At 47.8% G+C, this 27,428-nt stretch overlaps 1 protein-coding gene across 1 annotated transcript; it reads right to left on the bottom strand.

Annotated features, from left to right (window-relative positions):
- Window positions 1-706: 706 nt before the first annotated feature.
- Window positions 707-24,616, bottom strand: Xkr6 (XK related 6). Its single transcript, XM_055609533.1, has 2 exons — window positions 24,424-24,616; window positions 707-3,236 (listed from the first exon to the last, which is right to left on the bottom strand). Exons 1-2 carry the CDS (start codon window positions 24,605-24,607, stop codon window positions 2,275-2,277), a joined length of 1,146 nt encoding a protein of 381 aa, XP_055465508.1. The 5' UTR covers window positions 24,608-24,616; the 3' UTR covers window positions 707-2,274.
- Between the last annotated feature and the right edge of the window lie 2,812 nt (window positions 24,617-27,428).

The raw sequence follows: 27,428 nt of genomic DNA, 5'->3' as shown, positions 1-27,428 counted from the left end.
AGGTGGAACAAAGGAGGGAGCATTTACTTTCACAACTAATATAATGTTGTTTTAAAGATTTGAGAAAAGAAAAAGAAGATCAGGTAAACCATGAAAGGGTGACAAGGTGGGGCTTTTTCGAATGGTTATTTAAAATAAAATTTTAAAATTTCCCAAACATAAAAAAAAAAAATTCCTCAGTTTTTGAACTTCTCTTAAGAATAGCTCAGTGTGAGGTCTTGCACCCTGAACAGTTAATCCAGAATTAAAAAACAGTTGCAACCACAGACAACAAAGACTAACAGTATGGTCTTAAAAATACTGTGTATGTATATATAGATATATATATATATATTTACACATATATATCTTTTGTGGAGATATTTTTCTTTTATGATTAAATTTCGTTTTCTTTTTTTTCCTTTTTTTCTTTTTTTTCCTTTTTTTTTTTTTTGTGCCCAAGTAGAGATAGAATGATATTGAAATAATACCCTAAAACAAATACTCTTTAAAGGAATAGTACCTTCCAAAAACAAATTAAAGATTTTACAAATGGTCAAGCATACTTGTGACACCTCCAGAAATCCGACAAGGTATAGTGAGAAAAATAAATTTGACTCAAATCCTCACCAAAGCTACCAGGCCTGGATGATCAGCCTCTGCCGCTGGGGTGGGGATTTGCTGTCCAGGTAGATGGCGACACACATATGCCGACACCCCCCCCCCCCCCACACACACACACCTTCCCAGCCGGCCCTCTCATTCCCCTCCCCCGGCTACCACAGTATTTACCTCACTTCAGTTTTGTGTATTTCTGGCAAGACCTTACAGCAGGTGTACACACACACTCACTCACACACTCGAGCACACACACACACACATACACACTGCTACATACACTGTCCACTCACCCCAAATGCACCAGGCTGAATGAGTCTCAGCCAACCACATTGACAGAAGCACCAGTCTGTGAAATGGGTCGGTTAATACGATTTGACTTTTTTTTTATATATAGATAAATATTCTAGTGTTCCTCTTTTATGTCTTTTTTTTTTTTTTTTTTTTTTTTTTGAAGCACAAATGAAAAATGAAAAATTTCTTTCCGGATCAATTTAAGGCTTCCCACCAAATGAAAAGAGAAGAGGACTTACGCACAGTCACACGTGACACACACACACACACACCCTTCTCAGCCTTAAAATGACGGAAGAGATCACTGTGGCCAGTAATGGATTAAGTATTGTGCCTTTGAATTGATGTCGTCCTTTTTGCTACCATGCTGAGTTTTATCATTGCTGATTCTCTTCGATGGTGTTTATGGACATCTCCTTTGATCTGCTTTTAGAATTTATCAAATTGGGTGTTTGGGGGTTCCATTCTCTTTTTTTTTTTTTTTTTGTTTTTTGTTTGTTTTTGCACGGGAAAACAATGCAAATTTTGCTAGGCAAATGTTAAAATGGCACATAGTCAGCCTTCGAGTAGCTTTTCCGGCCAGTGGAATACCAAGTAGCCCTTTAGCTTCTAGAAGGCTTGCAAAACGGGGAAGGGGCAAGAGAAACTGAATAAAGAGAGGGGTTTTTATGCCTTTGCTTTTGGTCAATTTGCTTGTTTGTGTTTCAGTACAAATCACCAGACAGGAAGGATTGTTTTGGTATGGTATTTGTTTGCTGTTTTAATTTGTTTGTTTTGTTGGTAGATTTTTGTTTCATTTGATAATTTAATTTTTTTTTCTCTCTCCTGGTGTAAAAGTTACCAGAGAGTTTTGTGTGAGAAGACATGACAGTACCTAAAGAAACTCAGCACCTAAGGGCATAAGGCAGTTAAAGGTTTTTGTTTGTTTGTTTTGTTTTGTTTTCTTCTCTCAATCAGCACCAATCCCATAAATGATCTACACTTGGTGTAAAGTATAAAACTTTTTTGTTTGTTTCTTTTGGAGAGGAGATTAGCTAGCTCTTCCTTCTCCATCCTAGGAACTGTAGTTAGTGTGGGATTATTAGTTATTTTTTCAATACTGTTTCTTATGTGTAAAAAACAAAAGAAAGGTTTTCTTTTTGTTTTTACTTACAAAACATAGAGAATATCTTTGTATACATATAGTGACTGGAAAGAAAGCTTATCTGAAGGGGATGTGACTTATTGATCTTTTTGTAGTGTTGGTGTTGGTAGTGTTGGTGTTGGTGGTGGTGGTGGTGGTTCTGTGTATTGGGGGAAGGGAGGGCTATATTTCTTGCAGGCGGCATTGACCGCAACCAGACTTAAGGTCCCCTTCTCAATCTGGGTCAAGGTCGAGGTGTTCTAGAGTGAGGACTCATACTGCAGCAGCTCATAGAGCAGAGGCCCATCTCGGTAGCGAATGCCCACTGCGGTGGGGGTGACATACTGCAGGATGTTAATAGTCCTCCGCAGCCTCCTGTCCACAAAGTGTGCATCCCAGGCCGGGTACCGCTTTCTTGGCATGTCAATCTTAATCAGGGGCCCTTCTGGGTAAGGACGCCCTGACGGGGTGGATGGCCCCATGGGTCTCACTTGGAATACGGGCAGGCAGGTATCAGCCGTGAGGTCCTCCTGCTGTTCCGTCACGGCTCTGGTGGGCGTGACCTGGGTCCCCCGGTACCCAGGGGTCTGAGGTGCCATAGGCTCAACATCGGGGGGCAAAGGGATGCCCCAGAGCAGCTCGGCACAACAGGAGCTGGCAAAGACCTTAGCCCGAGGCCCCATGGGATGCAACACGCCATAGTATAAGAGCATGAGCGCAATCCCAGCCACAAAGCTAACGAAGACACAACACAGTGCTGGCACGGCATAGGAGTCAGTACTCTCCGGGTTTCTGTAAAAATACCAAAGGAACGTCAAGGCAGCATTCTCGGTCAAGACTATCGTATAGTATGCGAACATTCGGTATCGAGTCCGCCCTTCCTTGACGTTAAACCAGCAGAAAATGTACACGATCCCTACCACCATGTTGAAGAGGATCTCCTCCCACTTGGACATGCAGAAGTCTGTCCCACCATGGATGATCCAGAAGGCCATGGCGCACCAATGCACCACCACGAAGATCCCGAAATACAGCTGGAAGATGGAAGCAAAGAGGGCGAAAGAGATAACTCGGGATGAGATGGTGAAGAGGCGCCAGAAGAGGTGGATGAGGGCCCCTCTGTAACTCATGCTCTTCTTGTCGTCCCTGGAGTCCCGCAGCAGCTTGTGATAGGAAGCTAGCACCCAAGCCAGGGACATCAGGGAAGTCACAGAGGAGACACCTGCCAAAAAGACACAAACCCACACAGTTAAAACCTCGGATAGCTACCGTAGGCCAGCAGGACTGCTGGCTGAGCAGACGCCCACACAAACCAGAATCTAAGAAAGAGGGAGAGACAGACACAAAATCAGTCACTGGACAGGAGTCCCAGCGGCTTCCTACACTGACAGCTGTTGGTGTCTGAAGTTGGTTTCAACAACCCCTTTTGCAATTTGAGAGCCTTGAGGCTCCGGAGTAGAGTGGAGATGCCCTGCTTGGCCTGGAGTTGGGAAATGGGGGCAACATCTACGTTAAGCTGGCCCACTCACTCACTCCATTAAGGGTCGTTGTTGCTTGTGGATGCACTGCCAGCACTGGCGTCCCTTTCCTCAGAAGTTTCGAGAACCTACAGAAGCCATCTCAGGTTTGTGGCGTCCCACTGACAACCGCCCTACCCCAAGCTCCTTTCACCTCATTCTTTCCTGTGAATGTGCTAGGTGGCTCACTCAAGGTCCCAAAGACCCTTTTCTGGACCTTCTTCCACTTGGTCTTTCCCTTAATCAGCTACCTGAAGTCATCCTGGAATGTCCTTCCCCCTCAGCTGGTCACCTGTGTCGCTCTCTTGACACAGTGCACTCTTGTTGTTTTCTCAGCAGCCCGTGCCCAAGTCCTCTGTGGTCTTCCCTTGCTAGGTTGTGTTCCTTCCTCTGGTCTCCCTCCCAAGTTAGCCACTACCTCCTGCTTTGGGAGTACTTCCCCTCACAGGTTTGGTGATGTGTTCCAGGCCTCTGTGGCTCATCCCCAGCAAATGCTCCAGCACTCAAAGATTCTGGGAACTTGGATATCTCTGACCCCTGGAAGCACTCAATTTTCTCTAAAGCAATTTTCTTTCTGACCTTGCTTAATTGATGCTTATGAACAAACCAGATGAAATAACAGTGATAGCTCCCGATTATGACCCAATCCACCCGTGAACAAGTAGTCATCCACATCATCCACCCAGCACTGTTGTACAATGCTCTCTCACACAGGATTCTCCACCATCCATGAGTTCCTCATGGGCAGTCTGAGTGAGCATCTAACAATCCTTTGTGTGGTCCTTCCTAAAATTAAGAACTAAGTGCACCTGGAGGCCCAGCTATCATCTCATTGGTGGTCTCCTTAAGAAACTGTCTCTTCTCACAAGCATGAACCTCCTTTTACTGTCTTGCAAGCCAAAATCAGTGCTACGGTACCCATTGGCATTTAGGTAAGATTCTGGCACTCAAGGGACTAAGAAAGATGGCTTCAAGGAGGAACCAAAGTCCTCTGCTTTCTTGTCCCAGAATTATGAGCTTGGTCATCTCACAAGTCTCCCTTCTTTCCTCTTCTCTTGGTCTCACATTGTAAAACAGTATGGCAGGAGCCATAGCAAACCCAGCATGTGGGCAACACACAGAGGACATTTAACATCTGAGTGTTTGGCTACCACCAGAAGCATGTGCTGCTGCTGTCATATCAACAAAAATATAAAACAAACAGGAGGAATGAGGCATGAACCCAACTTCTTCATGAAAACCAATAGAAAAACTATCTTGAGAGCAGTGATGGTGGATTTTCATCCAACTTCTCTGGAAAGTTCTATAATGCCTGATTGTCCTTCGCACAGGACATCTGGTCTGCATGCCCAGAGGCCACGCATGGTTTGTGGATCAAACATTCAGAGAAAGGCTGCATTCTGGCTGCTGTGTTGGAGTAGGAAGAGCAGGTCGTCATAGGAGTCATTCAACTTGGGTGTGGATTTCTGGAGAGCAGGGAACAGGAAGTCTCACCATTGTAGCGTGTATCAGACATAGTCCCTGGGACATGCTGAGGAAGTTCCTTTTCAAATATCCTTGTGACTCTACCACCACCTGACTAGCCTGCCTTTCTTTCCTTCCCTTTCTGTTACTCATCTTTTATTTTCTTCTTCCTTCCTTCATTTCTTCCTGCCTTCCTTCCTTTCTTCCTTCCTTCATCCTTCCTTCCTTGAATCAGGGTGTTTCTAATTAGCCTCGGCTGGTCTCAAACTCATCACTATAGCTTAGATTAGCCTGGGACTCCAGATCACCCTGCCTCAAGCTCCAGAGTTCTAATAACTGAACTTATTTCTTTTTGTTTATATGCATGCACAGATGTGTGTGTGTATGTACATGTATTCATCTCTCTCTGTGTGTATAAGTGTGCATAGACATGTGCAAAAGCATGTAGAGATCAGAGGTCAACTTCAGGTGACATTCCTTAGGAGATGGGCACTTTATGTTTTGAAACAGAGCCTCTCATTGGGACCTGGGGGTTACCAAGAAGGCTAGGCTGGCTGGCTAGTGACCTCCAGAGCTCCACTTGTCTCTACAGCAACATTGGGATCACAAGGCTTTTTATGAGGTGTTGAGGAGTAAATCGAAGTCCTTACGTTTGCATGGTAAACCCTTTATTGACTGAACCATCTTCCTAGTCCTTGAACTCTTTTTTTTTTTCTTTTCTTCTTTCTTACCTTTGTTTTTTATTTTATTTATTTGTTTTGGGTTTTGTTTTTTTTTTTTTTGAAACAGAGTTTCTCTGTGTAACAGCTCTGGCTGTCCTTGAACTTGTTTTGTATACTAGGCTGCCCTCAAACTCACAGAGATCCAACTGCCTGCACCTCCCAAGTTCTGGGATTAAAGTTGTGAGCCACCTTACCTGCCTTTGAAATCATTTCTTGATGTTAAATATTTAAGCACCTCGTGGTAATTGTCAAGATATGGGTGTCAAAAGAAGTTTTATGAAAGCTAAGTAGGAGGGAGGTTTGGTTTGGGTGTTCCTTTTAACATAATGAAAACTACCACTGCCCCTATTATTTTCCACTCAGAAAAGCCTGAGTGCTGAGCTCATAGAGAATGAAAATTTATCTTTTGCCAGAATGTGGCCCCAGTTTGGTTAATTCTAAGCATGACTCTGAATAGAGTTGGGATGCCAGAACAGTTTGGCCTTTGGCCTTCACAGTTCCAATTTTGCCATTCTGTGTGTGGCATTACCCCCACTCTGAGTATAAGGGTTTTCAGTGTGCACTGATCACCAGCAACATCCAAATTTCACAATCTATCTCCCTGTCTCCTGGTTATCTATTCCTCCACTGCCCTGTCTCTTAGTTATCCATGGTTCTGGGGCTTTGTTCCTGTCCCACCCTTTGTGGCACTGAAGTCACTGTCTCTGTGACCAGGCACAGCCTGATTCTTGGATGGGAACTCTGGGTTTTCACTACCGAGCATGGTGCAGCTGGCCTTTAGACATTGCACAGCATCATTGCTGACCTATAAAGCTTGGGGAACAGCCATGTGGGGATGGAGAAGCAGAGCTCACAGGGAGTGCTGAACGATGATGGGAAGCCCTTGGTCTCAACTCACAACCTCAACTATTTCTGACTTGGCAAAGTCAGGAATTGCTACATGGCTTATGGAAGGGAAGTTCCTCACGGATGCTTCGCAACCCCCTCACCCTCCAGCAAGCAGAGCTGCAGTTTAGAGCCTTGCCTGAGATTACCCTGAGGACCAGTGACCATGCAACATAGCATAGCTTCTCCTGCTACCTGGTGCTGCTTGCTGACTCTGTCTCTTCTCCATCTTGTCCTTCTGACAGCTGGTTTTTTTTAAGTTCTCAAGGTCATTTGTAATGAAGGTCATTGGCCTGCTTCAATGGCAGAACCTCTCCTACTTCCTAGCCTTTGGCTTCTTGAGGCCTAGAATGACCAGCTTTTTCTACGGGAGCACAAAGAGTCCTCCAGGTCAAAAAGCTAAACTGGGAGTGGGAATGGCAGGCAGGTTTGGGATATGAAGATGGCCTGAACCCATTCATAGCAGGGATTGTAGAGGAAGAAGAGTGGCCTGGAGATTTCCAAACCCTTACTCCCACCATTTTCTAGTTCACCACATTACTAAAAAAATTCCCAGCTCTACCCAATGCTCCAGCACCTCTCTCTCATCCAAAGTTGGTGGTAGCCAACGGCCTTAGTCCATCTCACAGAAGAGCTGAGAAAAGCCAGGCTCAGATCACTCCATGCAGGAAATAGGTTTCTCTTTGGAGGTTCACCAGGCAGTGACTTTTATCCTCAATGGGCTCAGGAGCCAATGGCACAGGTATTGGATAGACCTGTTTTCAACCCATGGTGCTCATCTAAACTCAGTTGCAACACTGTACATATTGTGGATTGATGGAGTAACTAACTGTTCATGGTTTGGCCAGGCCACACCTGCATAATTTCCTTGGATAAAGCTTGTGGCCTCTCCAACCCATGGAACTATTAGTTCATCTGATTGATGACAAGCCATTAGCTGAGGGCAGCCAGATGACGGAGGGGATACAGATGGGGATGACAAACCAGAACAGAAGATGTGCTTCAGAAGATGGGCTTCAGATGTGACATCAAAGTCCAAGTCAATGCCCAGTTGTCCAAGAGAACACAGGCGTGGCCTTCTGACCACCAACATCTAATTCACAATCTTATTAGGTGGACCCTGTGGAGGCTGCACTTGTCTTGGTCTGAACTGGGTCCTCCCTAGGTCCCTGTGTCTAGTTCCTAGGAATGTGGAGCTGGGTTTTTGTTGCTTCTCAGACAGAGCCTCACCTTCTCACTCAGATTGGCCCCAAACTCACAATCCTCCTACTTCAGCCTCTGGAGTGCTGGGATTCCAGGCATGTGCCACCACACACAGCTCAACTGAGATGGTTGTTTACGGAGCAGGTTAAAGCAAATGAGATGATATGGGTGTGTCAACTCCAGCACAGCTAGTATATATGCATAAGAAGATGAAAGGAGGGCAAAAGAGGAGACACTAGGGACACACAAGCACAGAGAAGGACCACACGAGGATGTGGCAAAGGTACCGCCTGTAATCTAGGAAGAGAGGCCTCAGGAGAAGCCATCCATTGACATCTTGATCCAGAATTCCAGTCTCTTAAACTGTGAGGAGATCGGTTTTTATATGGAAGCTTTTCAGCCTGTGGCACTCTGAGATACTAGAGTAGTTTTCTATTTAATTCATTTTTCAAAAGTTATTTTTAATGTATTTGTATGTGTGTGTCTGTATATGTACAGTGAGTGTTCAGTGTAGGCCAGAAGAGGGCACCAGAACCATTTTGTAGTTAAGGGTAGTTGTGAGCAACTTGGTATGGGTACTGGGAATCCAACCCCAGTCATCTCCAAGAGAAGCAAGTGCTTTAACCACTAGCCATCTCTCCAGCCCCTTAATTCACTTTTCTTAAATAAAGAAATTTAAGAAAATGTTCTAAATCATGTACCTAGCAGGAGACTAGACACAAGATTGGACCTTGAAAGCGACACATGCCCTAAAACTCCCAAGTACTGCTGGTCTTTGTGAGAAGCTAAGTGAGTGGTGGAAAAGTAGGCATGAGGATTTGAATCTTACTGGAGTGGAAGACAATGTAGGCTCTGCAGCTACCCATGGGAGGCTCTTGAAGTCCCTTCACCTTCCTCAAGAGGCTAATACTCAGGCTACAAAGAAAGCAGTAACGCTCACAGAATCCTTTGTGGCCACTGTCCCATAGGTGACTAACCTGAGGCTACAGTGCACTCTATAACCTGCAAGAACTGCAGGCTCATTGCTCTGCCGTGGCTCGGCTCGCTGTGAAGATTTCCATTCCTGAGGTCAGCCCCAAGGTCAACATGTTCCCCCAGGGCAACAAAGCTCACAGGAGTGTTGGGAGGCCCCAGGACACTAGCTAGGCCCCTAGCTAGGCCTGGTTTCTTCTCACTCAGAGCTCGGATGTTTGGGGTACGCCAGAGATCAGGCTGAAGACTGTCAAATGCTTCATGTTTACCTACAATAACTTCCTGGCAGTGAGTTCATGGATCGCTCACTGGCCTCATACGGAGCGGGAAGCAAGCTTGTAGCTCCCACATGTAACTGGCTAAAGTGATGGAGAGTGGCTAGAGAGTCGCTAAGCTGGAGCCTCCTGGGTCAACTGCCTTGGCAAAGGCCGAGAGAAGACTTTTGGGATCGGACATCAGGGTTCAATATTTGTCATCCGACTCAAGTTCCGTATTTGTCACAACAAGGCCTTATTTTTTTCTAGGAAGTGACACAGAGGAACACTCATGAGGGAGGATCCAGCTTGGTGTTTTCTGTACCACCAGAACTTTTTGCCAGTTGAGAAACCAAGTTTTGTTTTGTTTATAAATCAAGTGAAAGTGAACATCCCACTGAGAGAAGAAGGCGTCTGGGGAAGGATGAAGTCCAGATGGAACAAGTGATTTGAAAAAAAAAAAAAAAAAAAAAAAAGAGGAGGTATAGGGGAGTTGACTGGCGGCAGCATGGTGCTGAGCCATCAGGGGAAGCTGGGTGCTGACAGGCAGAGGGTAGGGCTGATATCCACTATGGGCCAATCAGTGAGTGAGACCCCAAAACACCTCTGGAAAGGGAGTCTGAGGAGACAAGAGAAGCCCTTAGAGAAAGAATGTGGTGTGCGATGAGGGGAATGTTCCGATAGGCTCTGTCAGCCCTCAGTGAGGAAAGCACTCTTAGGATAAACTCTTACATTAGCACACCTTTAAAACCCCCTCTCCTTAAAAAAAAACCAGCTATACTTCTCTGGGGGAAAATAGCGTCCTTAGAGGCATTCCTGTTGGCCACCTCTATGATGAAACTTGAGCATGCTCAGAGGGACTCCTGTCCACTATCTTTCAGGACACAAACTGGACATGTGCCCCAAATGGTCCTATTTGCCATTTTATACTTTCCAATCTGTACTCCATTACTTTGAACTAAGCATGTAAAAAGAAAAGTCTGCCTGCCATCTTTTGTCTTGAAATAAGACTTTGAGCCAACTCAAGAATGTGCTCCTTAATAGAGCATGCCCCAAAATGTGTCCACCCTTTAATAGAGTGGTTCTCAACCTGTGGGTCGTGATCCAACCCTTTCACAGGGGTCACCTTACAGGTATGCTGCATATCAGGTATTTCCATTATGATTCATAACAGTAGCAAGGTTACAGTTATGAAGTAGCAACAGACATGATTTATGGTTGGGGAAGAACGGTATTAAGAGGGTTGAAACATTAGGAGGAGTAAGAACCTTTGCCTTAATATGGATATGTATTCCTACTGGATATGTATAGATTCTGTAATTAAAATCCTGTGCCCCCCCCTTTGGCTGAAGAAGGCACTGCTTTGCACATGCTCCATGCACCCTCTACTTGCTGCAGTCACAAGTCTTTCTCCACTTCTATCTTGGCTGTGTTTGGTTTTGGCTTGTGGTCACTAGCATGGGGACCCATTGTGTTTGGTTGCAGCCCTGGGAGCAACTGGTAATGGCTCAGTCACCTCTGAGTAGGTGATGGGGACAGGCTACAGAACTTTGGCTCATCGCCAGCTTCCCTCCTCCAGTCTCTGCTGAGTGTCTTAGCCTTACCCCACATGGAACCACATACTAGAAAACCATTCAGAGATGAGGCGAGGCAGCATTGAGGGCAGAGCAAGAACCATGGTTGAAGAAGGGACGCCTCCTCCTACTCCATGTTCCTCCTCTTTCTCCAGGTCCTTCCTGCTAATACAGAGCCATGATCTGGAAACAGTAGCTTACAGAGGTCAGCTTCCGGGACTCCACCTCCTACCCTAGCCAGTCTCTCACCCTTGTTTCTTGCCCTTTACCCTTGCACTATCCCGATTTCTCCTCCTGACCTCAGCCATGGGATCTCTCCGAGGTGATCAGTTGTGAGTTGCAGGTGACTGAGGGCTGGCCCCTGAGCCCTTCCTGATTGTGTGGCACCTGGTGCTAGGCCTGTTCTATCATGCCCCACAGTTAGCCTCTCTCACTTCTCATCCTGCCTTTGGTCTTGATGGCAGCCTTTTTATTCTGGGTTTGCTATCCCTGTTTTACATACAAGGAAAGTGAGGCTGAAGCAGAGACTCAGACGTCCCAGCTCCACCGCACCCCTGCCTCATGTGTCTGACATTGTACAGGAAGTTGATCCCCTGAGATCCCCAAAGCCAAGACATACTTAACTAACCATTTGTCCCTCTGCCGGTCCAGGACACTGGCCACCTCTCTCAGCACCACCTCTCCTCTGCCAACGATGACAGGCTTTGCAAGCATTCAACACCTGCTCAGCCAGTTCCTTTTTGTATTTTCCCCACACTGACTTTCTTCTTTGGCAGTCTTCCCTCATCTATCACAATCCCTTCTTTTTCCTGCCTTTTTAAAAGCCCGGTGTCTTTTGGGGAACAGTCGAGAAAAAATACAAGGTGGCTGTCTCCACCAAATGACCAAACATCGAGTGATGTCTTACTCCTTCCTCACTTCCCCCAGGTAACACAGAGGTAACCAGGCTTCACATGGGCCTCTTCTTCAGGCACCTGAGGTCGAGGGATCAAGTGTCATGGGTGCCTTCTGTGGGGTAGGTGCAGACAGGGGGTGATTACACCAAGGTCATACAGCCGGTAAGCCAGAGAGCCAACGCTGAAGCCAGGGGCTGTGTCTCTCCATTGAGTTGGGATCAACATGGCTGCAGCAATTTTCAATTATGGCTGTTATGCTCAAGGCTTAACATTACCACATGGAAACCTACACGCTCCAGACACTGGTAAATGCTACTACCCAGGGTTCCATTCAGATGTGCCCAGGGCTAGCCAGCGCTCCACCGATCACGACCCACAATCCCAGCCAGCACCCCACCATCCTTCTTGGAAATCTTGGTAGATAGCTCTGTAAAATAAGGACAGTTCCACTTGGGGACAAGCCAGATCTAGCTCTAGAAGCAGTGCATGTGCTGGTCACTAGACCGAACTCTTTCCCTTCAGGCAAATGTGAAAGCCATCTCCTTGTGACCTCTCAAAAGTACATTCCCAGGAAATCATTCTAGGTTAAACAGGGTCTCCTGACCACCGTCTTCCACAAGCAATAACAGACTCAGGAAACAGCTCCTTTTTGGCTATGACTGTAGGCCATGTCATCTGTTAATTCCTAATAGATTCGTGATGATGATATGATAATGATGATGATGACAACGATAATGATGCTCCCAGACCCTAAGCTAGGTAGCAGATATGATTAACTCCATAACTCTTCCATACATGGGCTGTTGGAGACATGGGCTGGTCTTAAGATGAGTAGACGCTGGTACACTGTGTCTTTATCATGTCAGGAAGTTGTGGATGTAGGATTTGAACACAGAATTGCTAAAATCTAAAACTTAGATTGTTTTTAAATTACTGGCGATATGATATCACTTCAACTTCACCCAGGAATGATGATCTAACGTTCGTGTTTATATACTAGTGTCTTTTGGTCTGGCTATCCCATCTCAGCCACCTGGCCATCTCTGTGAACGCTGCCTGTGGGCCTGCAGAGTTGAACACCCACCTCCTGTGAGGTTCTCTCTGAGAGTTCACACTTGGAGAATCTGACATTTCGGCCCTGTCTTTCTTGCCTGGACTTTTAGAATGTCCCCCTAACTGGCCTCCCTAAGTCTGTTCTTGTCCCCCCAAACAGTCCAGAATAGCCAGTGGCTGCTCCCTGGAGACCCACAGCCCACAAGCAGCCAGAAGAAGTTAATAATAAGCCCTCAAAGCCATAGAATTGTGCAGGCTTCCAAACCACTTCCTGGCTGGCCTGCTGTGACTGGTGGGTCACATCCCTCTCGTACAGCTATGGTCCTCAGCTAGACCTTCAAGGCTCCACTCAGCGTGGGCTGCCTCAGACTTACATAAGCACCTTCCAGTTCCCTGCCTGCACCTCTCAGTAGTCTATCTCCAGGGGGCCCAGACATAGGTTTCCTGAATGTATGGAAGCTTCCATGAGTCCTTTGTCTTCTCTGGAGTCCAGCCATACCAACCCCTCCAGGAACACTGCACCACAAGGCACTGCCTCTGCTTGAGGTTCTTCTCCCAATATCCACACATTTGTGGCCAAATGTCACTTCATTGAGACCTTTACTCAGATCAAAGATCAGCTGTTTGGCCCCCACACTCAGAACTGCAACCTTCACCACCCCCATAATGCCTTCCCTCCTTCCCCATTTATTTTCTACCTTGTCATACAAAAATGATAAATATCCTTTACTGTCTTGCTTGTGAGTGCTGAGGGCAGGGCCAATTTGAGGGGTTTCTCTAGAATTATGTGCAAATCTGCCTGGGCGTTTTGTTTTAACATGCAAGTGTCTGCAGTTAGCTTCAGATTCAGGTTTGATCCACCTGTCCTACCTGTCTTAACTGTGGGAAAGGGTGCTTCCCGGAAACCCCTGCCTGTGCCTTTGTATTTCAGGAGGAACCTCTGGGAAAGAGAAGAAAGACAGGTACAGCCTACACCAAAGGTTTCCCAAGCATCAGGTGCTAGGCCAAACCCTACATTATTTCACTCATTCTGAACAATAATCTCTACGTGCCAATTAGCATCACCATTTCACAGATCTCAAGCTCAGAGAGGTAAAGGAAACACCAGTGTTTCCTGGGCTCAGCAGCTCTTCGATGTGATACTTTGACGTTTCTGGCCTTGTTGCCCCTGGAGAAGTCAGGCAATTCCCAGAGACAGCAGACTTTGCCTGTGAGCAGGGCTTCAAGATACAAATCTCAGCAAAGAAAGCCCATCTCTTCCAGGAGCTGTCACCTCTGGGCCACCTCTGGGCTGCCGCTGGGCCACTAGCCACCTGTCCTCATCACCCCAGGCCAAGGACAAACAGAGACATCACCCTCTGACTAGGGGACCACACAGGATTCACACCAGCCAACCCTGAGCTGTTCTGCCTGCCTACCTGCCTGCTGTTCCTGCAGAAGCCACAATAAAGGCTCCTTGTAACCTTTCTTCCTTTCTGCCTCCCTCACTCTATGCTTCCTGGTCTATTGCACAAGGCTCCCTGCACTAAAAGCCCTGGGGCACAATAAGCTTCTCTTTCTGGATCTGTGAATTACAAACCCCTTTTTAAAAATTTATTTATTATATATACAATATTCTGCCTGCATGTGTGCCTGCAAGTCAGAAGAGGGCACCAGATCTCATTATAGATGGTTGTGAGCCATGATGTGGTTGTTGGGAATTGAACTCAAGACCTCTGGAAGAGCAGCCAGGGCTCTTAACCTCTGAGCCATCGCTCCAACCCCTACAAACTTCTTTTTGTGTGTATGTGTGTTAATGAATGTTTATGAGTGTGGGTCCACATGTGTGTAAACACCAGAGGTCTTCCCCAGTCGTTTTTAGACAGTCTCTCACTGAACCTGGAGCACACCAGGTTCACACACACATGAGGCTGGCTGACCAGCAAGTCCTGCAGGTCCTCCCATCTGTTGCCCCATAACTGAGAGCACAGGCATAATCCACCATGTATGCCTTTTTACATGAGTACCAGGTCAACTCAAGTTCTCAAGCTCACACAGCAAGCATTTTACCTGCTGAGCCATCTCCCCAGCCCCACAAACTGTCGTGAGTGGCAGTTTGCCTTCTGATCTGGTGCCTTGCCATGCTTGGATCGTAATAAAATATATTCCTTAAGACAGTTAGACTAGTAAGCTATTGGGTAGGAGGATGCTAGCCCAGGACCCCCAACTCCAAGGTCCCATTTGCAGTTGGCTACAATCCAAAGAGCAGTCAGGGGTTTGCATCCTCGATGGGCCAGATTCAAGACTTGGTGAGCCAAGATGCTCTCTGAGGTGGAAAGGCAGAATGCCTCTGACTCCAGAGCCAACCCAGAGCTGCCCCTTCCTTCAAAGAGATGTTGGGCTCATGCCCACCTCAACTGTAAGAAGTCCATGGTGATTGACAGCTCTCCTTGAGAAGCTTTCTACTGCAAAAGTGGAAGGAAAACAGCAGTAATAGGGCTTAGCTTAGTGCCCAGCACAGAGAAAAGCTGGAAGCCCAGGAGTGCATGCAAACAGACACATCAGCAGCCTGTATGTGCCATGCTGTCTTGAGGTCTTACTGCTGCCTCAAATGAGATAGATTTCCCCTGCTTTCTTTGCTTGCCCATCTCCTACCCATCCTAAAAGCTCCACCTGGGCATTGCCTCCTCCTCGGACACACCTCACATACTCTGGGATGCACAGTAGAAACCACTTCTGGCCTTGTCATAGCACCCCAAACCTTGTTCCTCCATTGCTTCTACTTTAAAACCATTTTCTGGAGACTGTCCACCCCACTCCGTCCCTGAACTATGACTTCCCTCTGGAAAGAACTGATATTTTTTATCTTTGTATGTGTGTGTATGAACATGTTCATGTGTGCGTGGGCACATATATAGATGCATGGGTATACATGCATGGGGAGGCTAGGAGTTGACATTGAGTATCTTCTTACTATCCACCCTCAGCTTTTAACAAAGGATCTTTCACTGAGCCTGGAGCTGCTCGTTAAGCCAGACTGGCTGGCCAGTGAGCTCCAAGGATCCTCCCATGTCTGTTTCCTCAGTGCTGATATTACAGCTGTGTATGGCCATGCCTGGCTCCTATAAATATAAATACAAATACATACATACATATATATATATACATACATACATATATATTCACTGGAAATCAAACTTGACTTGCTGGGCCATTCCCCCCAGCCCTTGGCTTTTACTTCCGAGGAGAGAAAAGCTGTCTTATCCACTCCTTTAGGCCCTGTGCCAGCCAAATAGTTGCCCAACATGATTCTTGAGCAAATAAATGCCTCACACACACTGTTTCATAAGCAATGCCAGAAATGTAAGCTCTGATAACAAAGCTGCTGATTCCCCAGCCAAGTGGTGTGGTGAACAGACACCTGGAATTCTCCAAGGCTAGTGGGCATGGATGTCTTGATTGCTCACTTAAATCTACCTTTCCCACTATCTCAGCTTCCTGTGGCTGCTGGAACAAAGGGCCACATGTGTCCTGGCAGCAAACAACCGAAATTATCACTGTGTACTTCTGGAGGCCAGAGTCTGATTTCTGAAGCGTTGGCAGGACTGAGTGCCAGCTGGAGGCTCCAGTGAGAGTCTGCTTCCTTGCCTCATAACTTCGAGAGCTGCCCACATCCCTTGGCTGTTAGCCCCTTTGTCTTCAAGTTCAGCAGTGAGGCCTCTTTCTGACTTTCAGCTTTCACTGTCTGACCTGTGTCCTTCCCATCCGATACAAACAGGTGACTGATTCATCTTCTTGGTTTGAAACTCCTCTCAGCATCAGCGAAGCCCATTTTGCATAGAACGTGACAGCCATGGGCTCAAGGTTAGGAGGCAGACACCTTGGAAAACCATAGTCAGCCAACATTTGCCATCACTCATTAATAGGCAGACAGTTATCCACAGATGGGGTGATTTTGCTCCACACCAGGTATCAGGTCATTTCTGTGGGACATTTTTGGTTCTTAAAAGTCAGGGTACAGGTATTGCTGGTACCCAGTAGGTGGAGACTGGGTAGGTTGCCAAGCATCCTGCAGTGAACAGGGCAGCCCCCAGAGATGACGAATCATCTCTCCCTAGACCTAATCACACTGGGCTTGAGATCTGATGATAGGGCTTTCTCATATCCTTCCATGTTCTACAAAAGTCCAACAAATGGCACCTGGGAGCAGAGATGAGTGGCTACCCTGAAAGAGGCCCACGGGTATGGATACAGGGACACTAGGGTAGGACAAATTGTCTCTCAGCTTGGAGAAAGAGTGGCAGGTTCCTCTGACAGCAACTTTGCTTGTTTGTTTTTGAGGCAGAGTCTCTCTATACATAGTCCTGGCTATCCTTGAACTCAGAGAGATCCACTTGCCTCTTCTTCCTGAATGCTGGGATTAAAGGCATGCACTACCATGTCCAGTGATTGATCTTTCCTCCTTTCCTTTCCTTTTCTGTTCTTTCTTTTCTTTTTCTTTTTTTTTTTTGCAGTAATATTAATTATCAACTTGATGAGACTGACAGTCACCACGGGAGCAGGTCACTGGCACATGTCTGTCAGGGAGTTTCTAGATGTGGTGAATTGAGACAGGAAGGCCCATGCTAAGTATGAGCAGTGCCATTTATGGGCTGGGGTCGTGAACTGAATAAAAAGGAGAAAGTGAGTTTATCGTCAGTATTCATCTCTCTCCACTTTCTGACAGCAGATGCAATGCCTCACACTTTTGCCACCAACCTTCCTCACCATGATGGACTGTGTGCCCTCAAACGGTGAGCCGGAATAGACCCTTCTTTCCTCAGGCCACCTTTATCAGGTATTCTGTCACAGCACAAAGGCAAACAACAAAGTTCTTAGGAAAGAGCCATCGCCCTGTGTTAGCCCCCCACCCCCCGTGTTTGTCCTATGGCATCCACAGAGCTGGGGGAGTTGGAAAACACCCATGGAATTCTTCCAGGCACTGGGGTTCATCGAATTGCCCGAAGGGCCACTCTGGGAACACAGTTCACCTCAGGGAGGGAGCACTCTCCCCACAAGGAGCTGGGAGGTCAAATAACAACATTTAAAGCTTTAGCAAAAAGGCCAGATGCACGTTTCCTTGGACTCTTCCTCCCATGATGTCGTCAGGAATATCCAAATACCATCTCTGCAACCAGCTGGATAAAGGCAAGCCTCAGCCTCAGAGACTCGAAAACAAATGTCAGCCACGCAGCTGCATGGCGCAGGTCTTGTGGGTGCCAGGATCTGGATGATTGGAACTCATGAAGCAGGCCCCCTTCATCTGCTCTCCCTGAGTTTAGTAAACCCCTTCTCACTGAGCAAAGAACTAGGCCACGCCCAATCCCCTGTGGCTTCAGAACATTATGACATTTGAATGGAGTCTGAGAGATGTCCTGGAAGGAACATGGGCTCTGCCACAAGACATCTAGCTTGGGTATAGCCTTATAGTCTTGTGCAATGACGCTACTAAGACTGAATTTATCATTTGTGAGCCAGAGATAAAAATATAGACTTTGAATATGCAATGAATAACGAATCTTTGCTTTTATATAGCTGTGTGTACATATATTTATATACATACTATTTCTATACACACATACATAAATATAGCATGCATAAATATACAAACCAGATATATATATAGCATGCTTATAAGGAGTATAAGCATATGTTGTCTTCATATAGATATATATTCCATATGTTCTTGAAATTATATTCGTGTACCTATTTATTTTTGCCTGTACCCACTAGAATGTGAGCCCTCAAAGAGCTGAGACCTCTCTGCTTTGCCCACATGGTACCCTGGGTCCAGTACTGGGAAGTCCTTATTCCCTTGGTGCCCTCTGTGAGCAGATGACTGCAGATTACATTATTTCTGATACCGAAAGGCAGGAACATTGTGTTGAGAGAGGCTGAACACTGAGAACTATTTTTGCCCTGAGACCTAAGTCTTTGACTACAGGGACCTTGGAAGAACCAGGCATGCCTTTGATAGCATAGTCTCAACATCATCCATTGCACGGGGGACTTCTTTAGTATTAAGATCAGAAGTGGCACTTACTCCTCCCCAAACTCCTGGGAATAGGAGGGATCAGCTGCAGTTTGCAAAGGACCACTGAGAGGAGTGACAGAAGGACTCCCTGAAGGCTGCAGCTCCATGAGGACAGGTACTAAGCAAGGTCAGAGCCCAGTGATCACAGGGGACAGAACTTCAGTCTCCAGACTACCCAGGGGACAAATAAGGACCAGGTCGGAGTGCTTGGCAGCTGGAAGCCCTTGCCCCAGGACACTGCGATGCTTCCTTGGAAACTTCAGGATGGGAAGACTCTTCAGAAGCAAATTCCACTGTGGTCCGTAGGACTGTGTCTCAAGGCTCAGAATTCCTGCATCTGGCCTCACAGTTCAATGGTACCACTACCCCGATGTTGAAGAGTTTCCCTACTTCCCCCTCCTTAGCATCAGAGAAGGGCCAGACTGTGGCGATGCTTTGGGAGTTCCTGCTGCCCTCACTACCATGGCTGATGCCCAAAGGAGAGCTGGGAGTGTGCCTGGTACCCCTCCCAGTGGCCAGTCTGGTGGACTTCACAAGTAGTGTTCCTTGCCTTCTCTCTGTGGACTTCCATCACAGAGATGAGCTGTGTAAACATAGTCTTCCCACATGCCCCATGAGGACCCTAGGTACTAGGGACAGAGAAAGAGGTGACCCCATTCTTTTGGCCTTTGCTGTTAAGGACCCAACTTCATTTCAGATACTGGAAGCCCGCTTGACCTCAGGCCTCGGCCCTGGATCCTCCTAATTTCTACAACACATTTTTCCCATGTTTGTTGAGGTTCTTTCCCTCATACTTCTTGGCTCCAAGGGGCCAAGTGACCTGGTGACCTCAAGAAGCTTTCCTAGAAACCCCACTAAAAGTTGCATGAGACTCTGCTGCCCTTCTAATCTTTCCTTCTGGCTTCATCACTCTCTAAAAGAGAAAATTAAATATTTGCTTATCACTTGTTTACATGACACTTGGGCTTCATGAGGGAAGGAGGGGTGAGTGTGCTTTGATTCTTAATGTATCTGTCTTCAGCTCTTACATCATGCCAGGAATACAGTAAGTAACTAATAACTACTCCCCATGGGAAGGAATGAAGGTTGGGTTGCAGTTGGTGCTCAGGTTTCTGAACTTGCTGCCCTCTGCACCTTCTCCCTGAAGCCACCTTGACTCCTGAGCTGGATCAGGAAGCCTAGGCCAGTGAGACTTCTCAGTGTTTCACATACAAACCCTCTGAAAGGCCAAAGACCATTTTATCTGCATTGATTATAACAAGATCGATTTGGCCTGCTTTTCTTGTAAGTTTTCTTTATGTCTCTCCCCTCTCCTCAGTTGTCAAGGGTAACCAGAGCTGAAAGGGCTACACTGAGGCAGGGGACACAGGAGGGCTCCATTTCAAATTGCTACACATTCTATGTAACGGCACAGACAGAAACTTCATTGTGATTTTAAAGGGTATTTGAAGCTAGAAGGGTGGAGTTCTGGAGTTTCAGGGCCAGGGGGTCTTGTGTATAGAAACCAAGCAGAATTTTCATGGCCTCAAAAAGAGAATAGGAAAGGAGTGGGGGAGAGGCCACTGGGGACACAACCGTGGCCTTTGTTGTACTTCTCCATCCCAGTGATGTGTAAGGAGGTGGCTAGAGGGGTAACAGAACTTTATATTTCTCTCTTTCCTTAGTAGAGATCAAGAGAGGATGCAATGGGCAGTTGGGGAGTTGAGATCCTCCGTGGAAGACTTATGTGCCACTCGTCTGTGATCTCACCATGTTTCCTGGGAATGGCAGACCAGTGCTGAGGACCTGGAGGGGAGGAATCCTCTCCACTGGAGGCCTGTCAGGCAGCACTGACACAGAAACAACCATGACCCAGAATGGCGAGTGATGGCTCAATTGTTGGATGCAATGATTGCTTCAATACTAAATTTTACTTATTGCTTCCAAGAAACGAAAGCCAGCAGATATATTCACGGTTCTATAGACCTGTGACCTTCAGTTCCCATGGCCAAGTCACCATCACTTTCCAGCTTCACTCTGTGTTAACCAAGGTGGGAGAGGTGAGCAAATGGTTTGAATGTGTCGTTGGAAACTTAATCTTCAAATGTATGTATTAATAGCATTGGGAAGTGGAGACTTTTGGGGTTATTGGGGTTAGATGAAGTCATGAAGCTGGAGCCTCCATGCTACCATGAGAGGATTTATAATGATGAGAGAGCAAGCTATCCTGTGTTCACCCATATGATGTCATAAGAAGACCTTCACTGTGTATCAGCAGCATGTTTCTGGACACCGTGACTCCCGAAATAAATTTCTATTATAAGTTTCCAGCCTCAGGTATTTTGTTAGAACAATAGATTTTTTTTTTTTGTCCTGGACTTAGAGAGAGTTTGCGCCAGTACAAACCAGACTGGAAAAAGTTTGGTAAGTGTTTCTTATATAGGAAGAAAGAGTTCCAGGAGTCAAGAAATGAAGTATTCCATGAATACAGCAGCCAAGAGCTGGGCCCCAGCCTTTTTCCACTTGTAGGCCCACACAAGGGAACATCAAGCTCTGCTGAGGAGAAGTTTGCCCAGGGAGACAGAGAAAGGGAAACTGAGGCTTCTTGTGTGGGACAGTGAAAAGGAGATGAGCACCTGCCTTCCTGAGTGCTTCAGCAGAGCTCTTGCTGTCTGCTAAGCCAAGGCGAAGCTAAAGTTTTGGCAGTTTGCACACATGTGTGTTGTGGGTGTCCTGCTCCAACACTCTCCATTTCATTCACATGAGATTGGGTCTCTCATGTGAACCTGGAACTAGGCTGGAGGTCGGTAAGCTCAGTGGCCCTCTTGTCTCCACCCGCCATGGCACCGATGTTACAGGTACACATGGCCAGAGATGGAGTTCAGGTCCTCAAGCCTGTGCAGCAAGCTCTCTCACCCATGGAGCCATCTCCCCAGGGTTCTGATGTGAGCAGAGCCCACAACTGAAAGAAGAAACTAGCAGGGAGCTTGACAGTTGAGACAGAAAGACACCGAACTGCATCTGAGACTAAATGTTTGCCTAGAAGAGAACCGATGTTCCATTGCGTTATTTTATATTTTCATAAACTCTTGTCTTTCTTGTCTCCTTCGTGTGTGTTTAGGCAACTTGTAGAGTCCCTTTAGGTGGGCCTCTGTGATGGAACTCAGGTCACCAGACTTGCACATCAAGCAAGTCTGCTGAATCATCTTCCTGGCACTGTCTCTAAGATGGGGAGGTGAGGGTGTTGCCCCTCCCTGCCCCGGGCAAGGCATGGTGTTTGGAGGTACCCTACATGCCACAACAGTTGTCTCAGGGCAGTAAGAAGCACAAAAGTCCTTTGTTTGTATGCTCTTTGCTGTGTGACTTAGAGCAACTTTTTTTTTTTTTTGTCTTCTGTGCTTTACCTTCCCACATTTAAAGCAAGGGGAGTGGATTCAAGGGCTTCTATGCTTGGCTTCTCTCACCTCTATGCATAGTCCCAGCACCCCCGCCAAGTGTTATAGCGTGGTGCCACTTAAGATATCCCAGAACTGAGGGAGAGTAGAAACAGGAGGTTCGCAGCAAGCTCAGTCAGATTGATCTACCAGTGAGTTCCGGGTCAGCCATAGCTATCTAGAGACACCCTGTCTCAAGACAACGAAAATTAAAATAAACAAAAGTGAGGTCTGCCTGGCTTATCTTGGGAAACGTCTTTCCTAGGAAGAAGCATGTCTCTAAGGTGTTCCCTGAGCAGAACTGGTCCATATCAAGCCATCTAGTCCTATTCAGGGGTCATAGGTCATTCTACTTTCATGCTCTAACCCCATTCCAAGCAGGTACTCTGTCCAGGGACTTCCGCTCTTGCCCATTAGTCAACTGACAGGACGGAAAGGCACACACAGCTCAGACCCAAGGGGTTTACACATACTGGACATGTGCAACAGCCAACATCTCACTAATTGGTGGGGCTCCTGGGAAGGTTCTGCCTTCCTCTTCTCTACATGGAAATGATCAGCTACATAACTGCTAAAATCATGGTTTCTGGCACATAATGTCTGCAGGGCCCACTAGGCTCTTTCTCTGGACACTGCCTCTTCTACCCAACTCCCCTGCCTCCACCATCAAGTTCTAGCTATGGTGAGCGTTTTCACTTTCAGGTCATTACCACAATGGTCTTCCACAGGGAAAGTTTTTCCTACCTCAGGGTCTTTGGTATTCCCAAAGCATGGAAGGGCATTTCTGTGCCTCTCTCCTTGTTGACACCCAGCCTAAATGAGAGGCCTCTATAAAGGCTTTCTCTGACCCCTGCCTCTAGGGCACTCCCTCTAGCCACATAGTTCAGGCCTCAGCAATGTGTTTGCATGTGTCAAAGTGCTTCCGGAATCATGCCAGTCTGTGATGCTAGGTTACGTGCTGTGGAGGTATACGTGCAGCAAACTTTCCCGACACCCCAGTGCAACTCTTACTTCCCCCTTTAGAGATAAAGGAACATGGCTGGGAAATGAATCATCCAGCATCCTAAGTCTGCATAGCTGAGCTCAAGTTGTATGCCGCTCTCTGCCTTTCCCAGCACACCCAGGCTGCTTTCCAAACCCACCCTAACCCAGAATGCCTGCCAAGATGGCAGGAAACTTGCACCAGCAAGGGCATCATAACACCCTTAGCATCTTTCTAGATATCCTCAGCATTGATGGCACAGGGAGGGGAGGAGCTATCCCACAGCCAGAGGCAGTGCCAGCAGGTCAGGGAGCCCACGTATAAAGCTCAGAGCCCGTCAGCAAGTGAGCTACCGTAAAAACAACCAAATGCAGCATATAGACTGATGGCTCTGGAGGTATTGTGATAGCCCAGGAGACCAGAGGCCCACTGGCCAGACAGAGCAAAGGCAAGTAGGGTAGACCCTCTCCCCAGATGCCCTGCTATTCTAGATCATGGATACTCTTGTTAGGTCTTCCTTGGGTCTGGTTTCTTCAGCAGTGTCTCTGCTTGAATACACCTAGCAATGAGACACTCACCACCACTAGAGCCAGTTTTTCCATGGCTGGATGGAATGTTTCCCATTTCTCACCCATTGACGATATAACAGTTCCCCAGGGCTGTACACTACCATCTGTGACATTTCTTCTTTCCTATCCCTTCATGTGCCAGGACTCACACATCCCAAGTTAAATATCCCATTTCTCCCTCCACGTGCCACCTCAGGTCCCTCCTCAACCTTGAGACTGTTGTGGCACATCCCTGAACCCCTGATATGTGCTCTGTAGCAAGGTAGGCAAGGCTAGCCAGCAGCTCCTATAAGATCACTACAGTCTAACCTTGGCATCCCCAGTGGCCCAGAGCCCTCCTTCCACAGAAGCTGCATGTCTTGACAATGTTCTGTGGCTTCTGAGGTCACAGGGAGGAGTACAGGGTCCCTCTGTGTGCTCTCATCGGAGCACCAACCGCATCAGCCTATTTTTTTTTTTTCAAAGGAGCTGAGGTATCTACATGCATTGGAAGCAAGAGCCAACATTTAAAATGTCCAAAACCAAGAAGTAAGACCTGACATGATTCAGTTTTGCTGGCACATGCTGTCCTCAGGCCTGATTATCCCCTTTCCACAGATGTAGAAATATCAGGCCCCAAGGCAATGCAAAGGCAACAGGGGTGGGGTGGCTCACGGCTCTGCTGCCCAGCGGCCCTTAGGAACCCTGCTCTTATGGACAAATGCCTCGGGAGCAGGGGAGGTTGAAGAAACCCCTGCCAGGTGCGCTGGGTCTGGACATCAGAACTCATACAGCCAGGACCCTTAGGCCTTGTAGGCAAATGAGGCGGTTGCAGCGGGGGTTGAGGGGTGGGGTGTGGCAGACAGGCACTTACAGGGCAGCGTCTCTGCGCTGTTCTTCTGGATCATTATGCAGAGCTGTAGCACCAGTTGGGGGGCGCTCTCCAGAAAGGTCTCCAGGAGGCGCAGCATATTGACATCTGCATATTCGTACATCATAGCCCAGTAGAAGCGTCGCTGGTGTTCCTTCTGCCGCTGGCTCTGGATCCCCAGGTACATGGTGCGGATATACCTGTGGGGAGACATGGAATAGAAGACACACGTGGGTGGGGATGAGGGCTGCAGGAGGGCCACAACCAGCTCCCTAGGGCCCTGGTTTCCTAAGTTACCATCCCCCGCCCTCCTTGTGGAAATGCCCAGGGGCTTGGGTGGGATTCGGGTTCAAAAGGTTGGAGCGGCGAGTCATTGGAGGGAGCTGGCCCAATGAGAGGCCTCAGACCAATCCTCCCCATCCTGGCCTCCACATATACATATAGGAAGTGAGAACATGGCCCAGATGATATTCCAGGCCCATCAGCTAAGCATTTCAGGTGAGCTCAGAAGGTAGGTGGGCTTCTTGGGGTATAGCATCAGGGTGGAGGTACAAGACATTTCAGTGGGGTTAGCACATCTGTTACTCTGAGAGGAAAGGACTTGGGGTGCTCCTAAGTACCACTCCCTGCTGGCTACACCTACATGGGAAGGAGGTAGGCATGCTCCTACAGGGACCAGTTGGGCCTCTGAAAGGTTACCTCCCTCCCCTGCACAGGCCCAGATGGCTGAATGGAGGGTCAAACAGAAGTTGGCCCCAGGTCATTGGCCTCTAAGACCTGGATGTACCTCATGGATGTCAGGGAGATCTAGAGACTACATGGGATCCCCCGGGCTTGGGCAGTCACAAATCCACTGACTGGAGGACATCCAGACACCGTGGGAGGCCACAAGACCCAGGGAAGCAGGTCTAGTTGGAGAGCCTGGGCTTGCAGGTCAGCACTGGGAAGTGTGTGATATTGAAACAGTGTGCCAGGTCCTCCTCTCCAGTGGGGGTGCCTCACAGGGTGGGTAGTGAGCACACGTGTGTAGAGGGCACCCTCCCTGTGTGAGCCTCACTGCCGCCAGAACTTCCTGGAGCTGGGTCTCCAAGGATTTTGTGGATCTACTAAGCCCACAGCCTTGGAAGCAAGCAATAGTCAGGCTAGGGGTGGGGCCTAGGGTGTAGGAAGAGCCCAGGATGTAGGTAAACTTGGGCAGGGCCCTCCCCAGACACAAGAGTCCGAAGCACAGCTCTGTAGGTCAGGTTCAAGAAGGGAACCATGCACACATTGACACACGTTCCTGAGATGGAACCATACAGATAGGGCCCAGGGATGGCATCTCTCTTAAGGCTCAGTGGCCCTCAGTCACTGCCCTCTCAAGCCTGCTGGACAATCCTCTCTGCTCTCTCCACTGCGTCAACATCGGTGTCTCCTCACTGGCACGTGCTTCCCACTCCTGCCCCCGTAAGAACCCCTCTTCACATGGCACCCAGAGTGCTCTTGGAAGGTTCTAAAGTGCAGGCAGCTTCTCCCCTCTACCAGCTGATTTCCCAGGGCTCAGCCCTTCTCGGGGCTTAGGAACTCACCTCGTCTCCAACATCTCAACAGCTGTTCTGTTCTCTTAGACCCCTCTTTCTCATCTGTCTTTCTTGCCTCCCCCTGGAGCATAGGAGCCCTGTGCGAGCAGGACCTGCTGATGGCACCCTGATACACCCCGCTGCCTGGTTCAGCACCTATGGAAGAAGCAAGTGCATGCTGGGAATGCCTGTTCTCTGGGACTGGGGACTCTAGGCAGGACCACACTCTCACAACATCTTAACGGTGGACTCTAAGCATGCTGGGGACAGAGGTGTAAAAGACAGGTGATCGATGAGAGAAACTGTCCTCAGGGCAGTGTAGGGGTATCACACAAAGATTGGGCAGAGAGAAGCCCACGCCTAACGCCAGACTGGAAAGGACATGTTTGCAACACAGTTCAAAACTGTGAAGCGCTGCTACCTCTAGTTGCAAGATGGTGGGCCGCACTCTAGAACAGCGGTGCTGAACCCGAAGGAGGAGAGCTCAGTGGCCTTCAAGACACACCACACTGGGCTGAAGCTGTGAACTCCAAGAGTCACGCAGCCACAGTGAGTCCCCCTGAACCGCCAGGAAAAAAAATAAAGCTGCAGCTTTCCCCGCAGATCCCTAAGAGACTTCACAGAGACTCAAGCGACTGTTCTGAATGGATCACCCACTAGGGAACCAGAGCCTAACGCCAGTTTATCTATGTCTGCTGTGAGCAGGCTTCCAGCTTTGTACGGCAGGGTCAACAACGGGGCCACACACACACAGTGAGTGGCTTTGGAAGAGCCAAGGATGCAGTGGAGAGGTCTCCCACCAGGGAGAGACTTGGGGAAAGTTCAGGCATGCCAGGCCCTAGTCAGGGATGTCAGCTGCCTTGTGAGCCGGACTTCTTATGGATATTTCAAAAATGAGGAAACTGAGGCGGAGGTGAAGCAGAGCACCAAATTCTGGTTCTATCATGGCCCGAATGTGCGTTGCCACATTCCAGTTCCTTCTGTAGATTTATACCATCAAGGGACCGTGGAAAGGCTTGAGAAGGGAAGGACACCGGAACACAGGGCCTGTGGATCCAGTAGGGAAAGGAGGGAGGAGAGAAGGAGAGAGAAGAGTAGATAAGAAAACATGGGATGTAGAGGGAGAGGGAGAGGTGGGGAGAGACAGTGGGAGAAAGAGAAGAAGAGGGAGAAAAGAAGAAAGAGAAGAGAAGGATAGGGGAATTGAAGAAAAAAAAATGGAGGTGAGGGATGAAGGATCAATGTTTGGGAAGACACCATTGTGTGGGACAAGGGCTGTTAACAGTTGAAGAGGGTAGGGGAGGACCCTGGGAGGAGGCCACTGTCTCCCTAATGGTGGAAAAGGGTGGGGAAGCGGCCCTGAATGATGCTCTGCAAAGCAGAACAGCCACACTTCTGACAGAGCTGCGGTGCTGTGTATTTCACCTAGCAAATGTGCCCCTGACCCAA

The sequence above is a fragment of the Psammomys obesus genome, unplaced genomic scaffold, assembly GCF_907164565.1.
Source record: "Psammomys obesus unplaced genomic scaffold, mPsaObe1.curated_primary_1811, whole genome shotgun sequence".
Lineage (NCBI taxonomy): Eukaryota > Metazoa > Chordata > Mammalia > Rodentia > Muridae > Psammomys > Psammomys obesus.
Note: the sequence above shows the minus strand (reverse complement) of the source record. Positions and strands in the feature narration are given on the sequence as shown.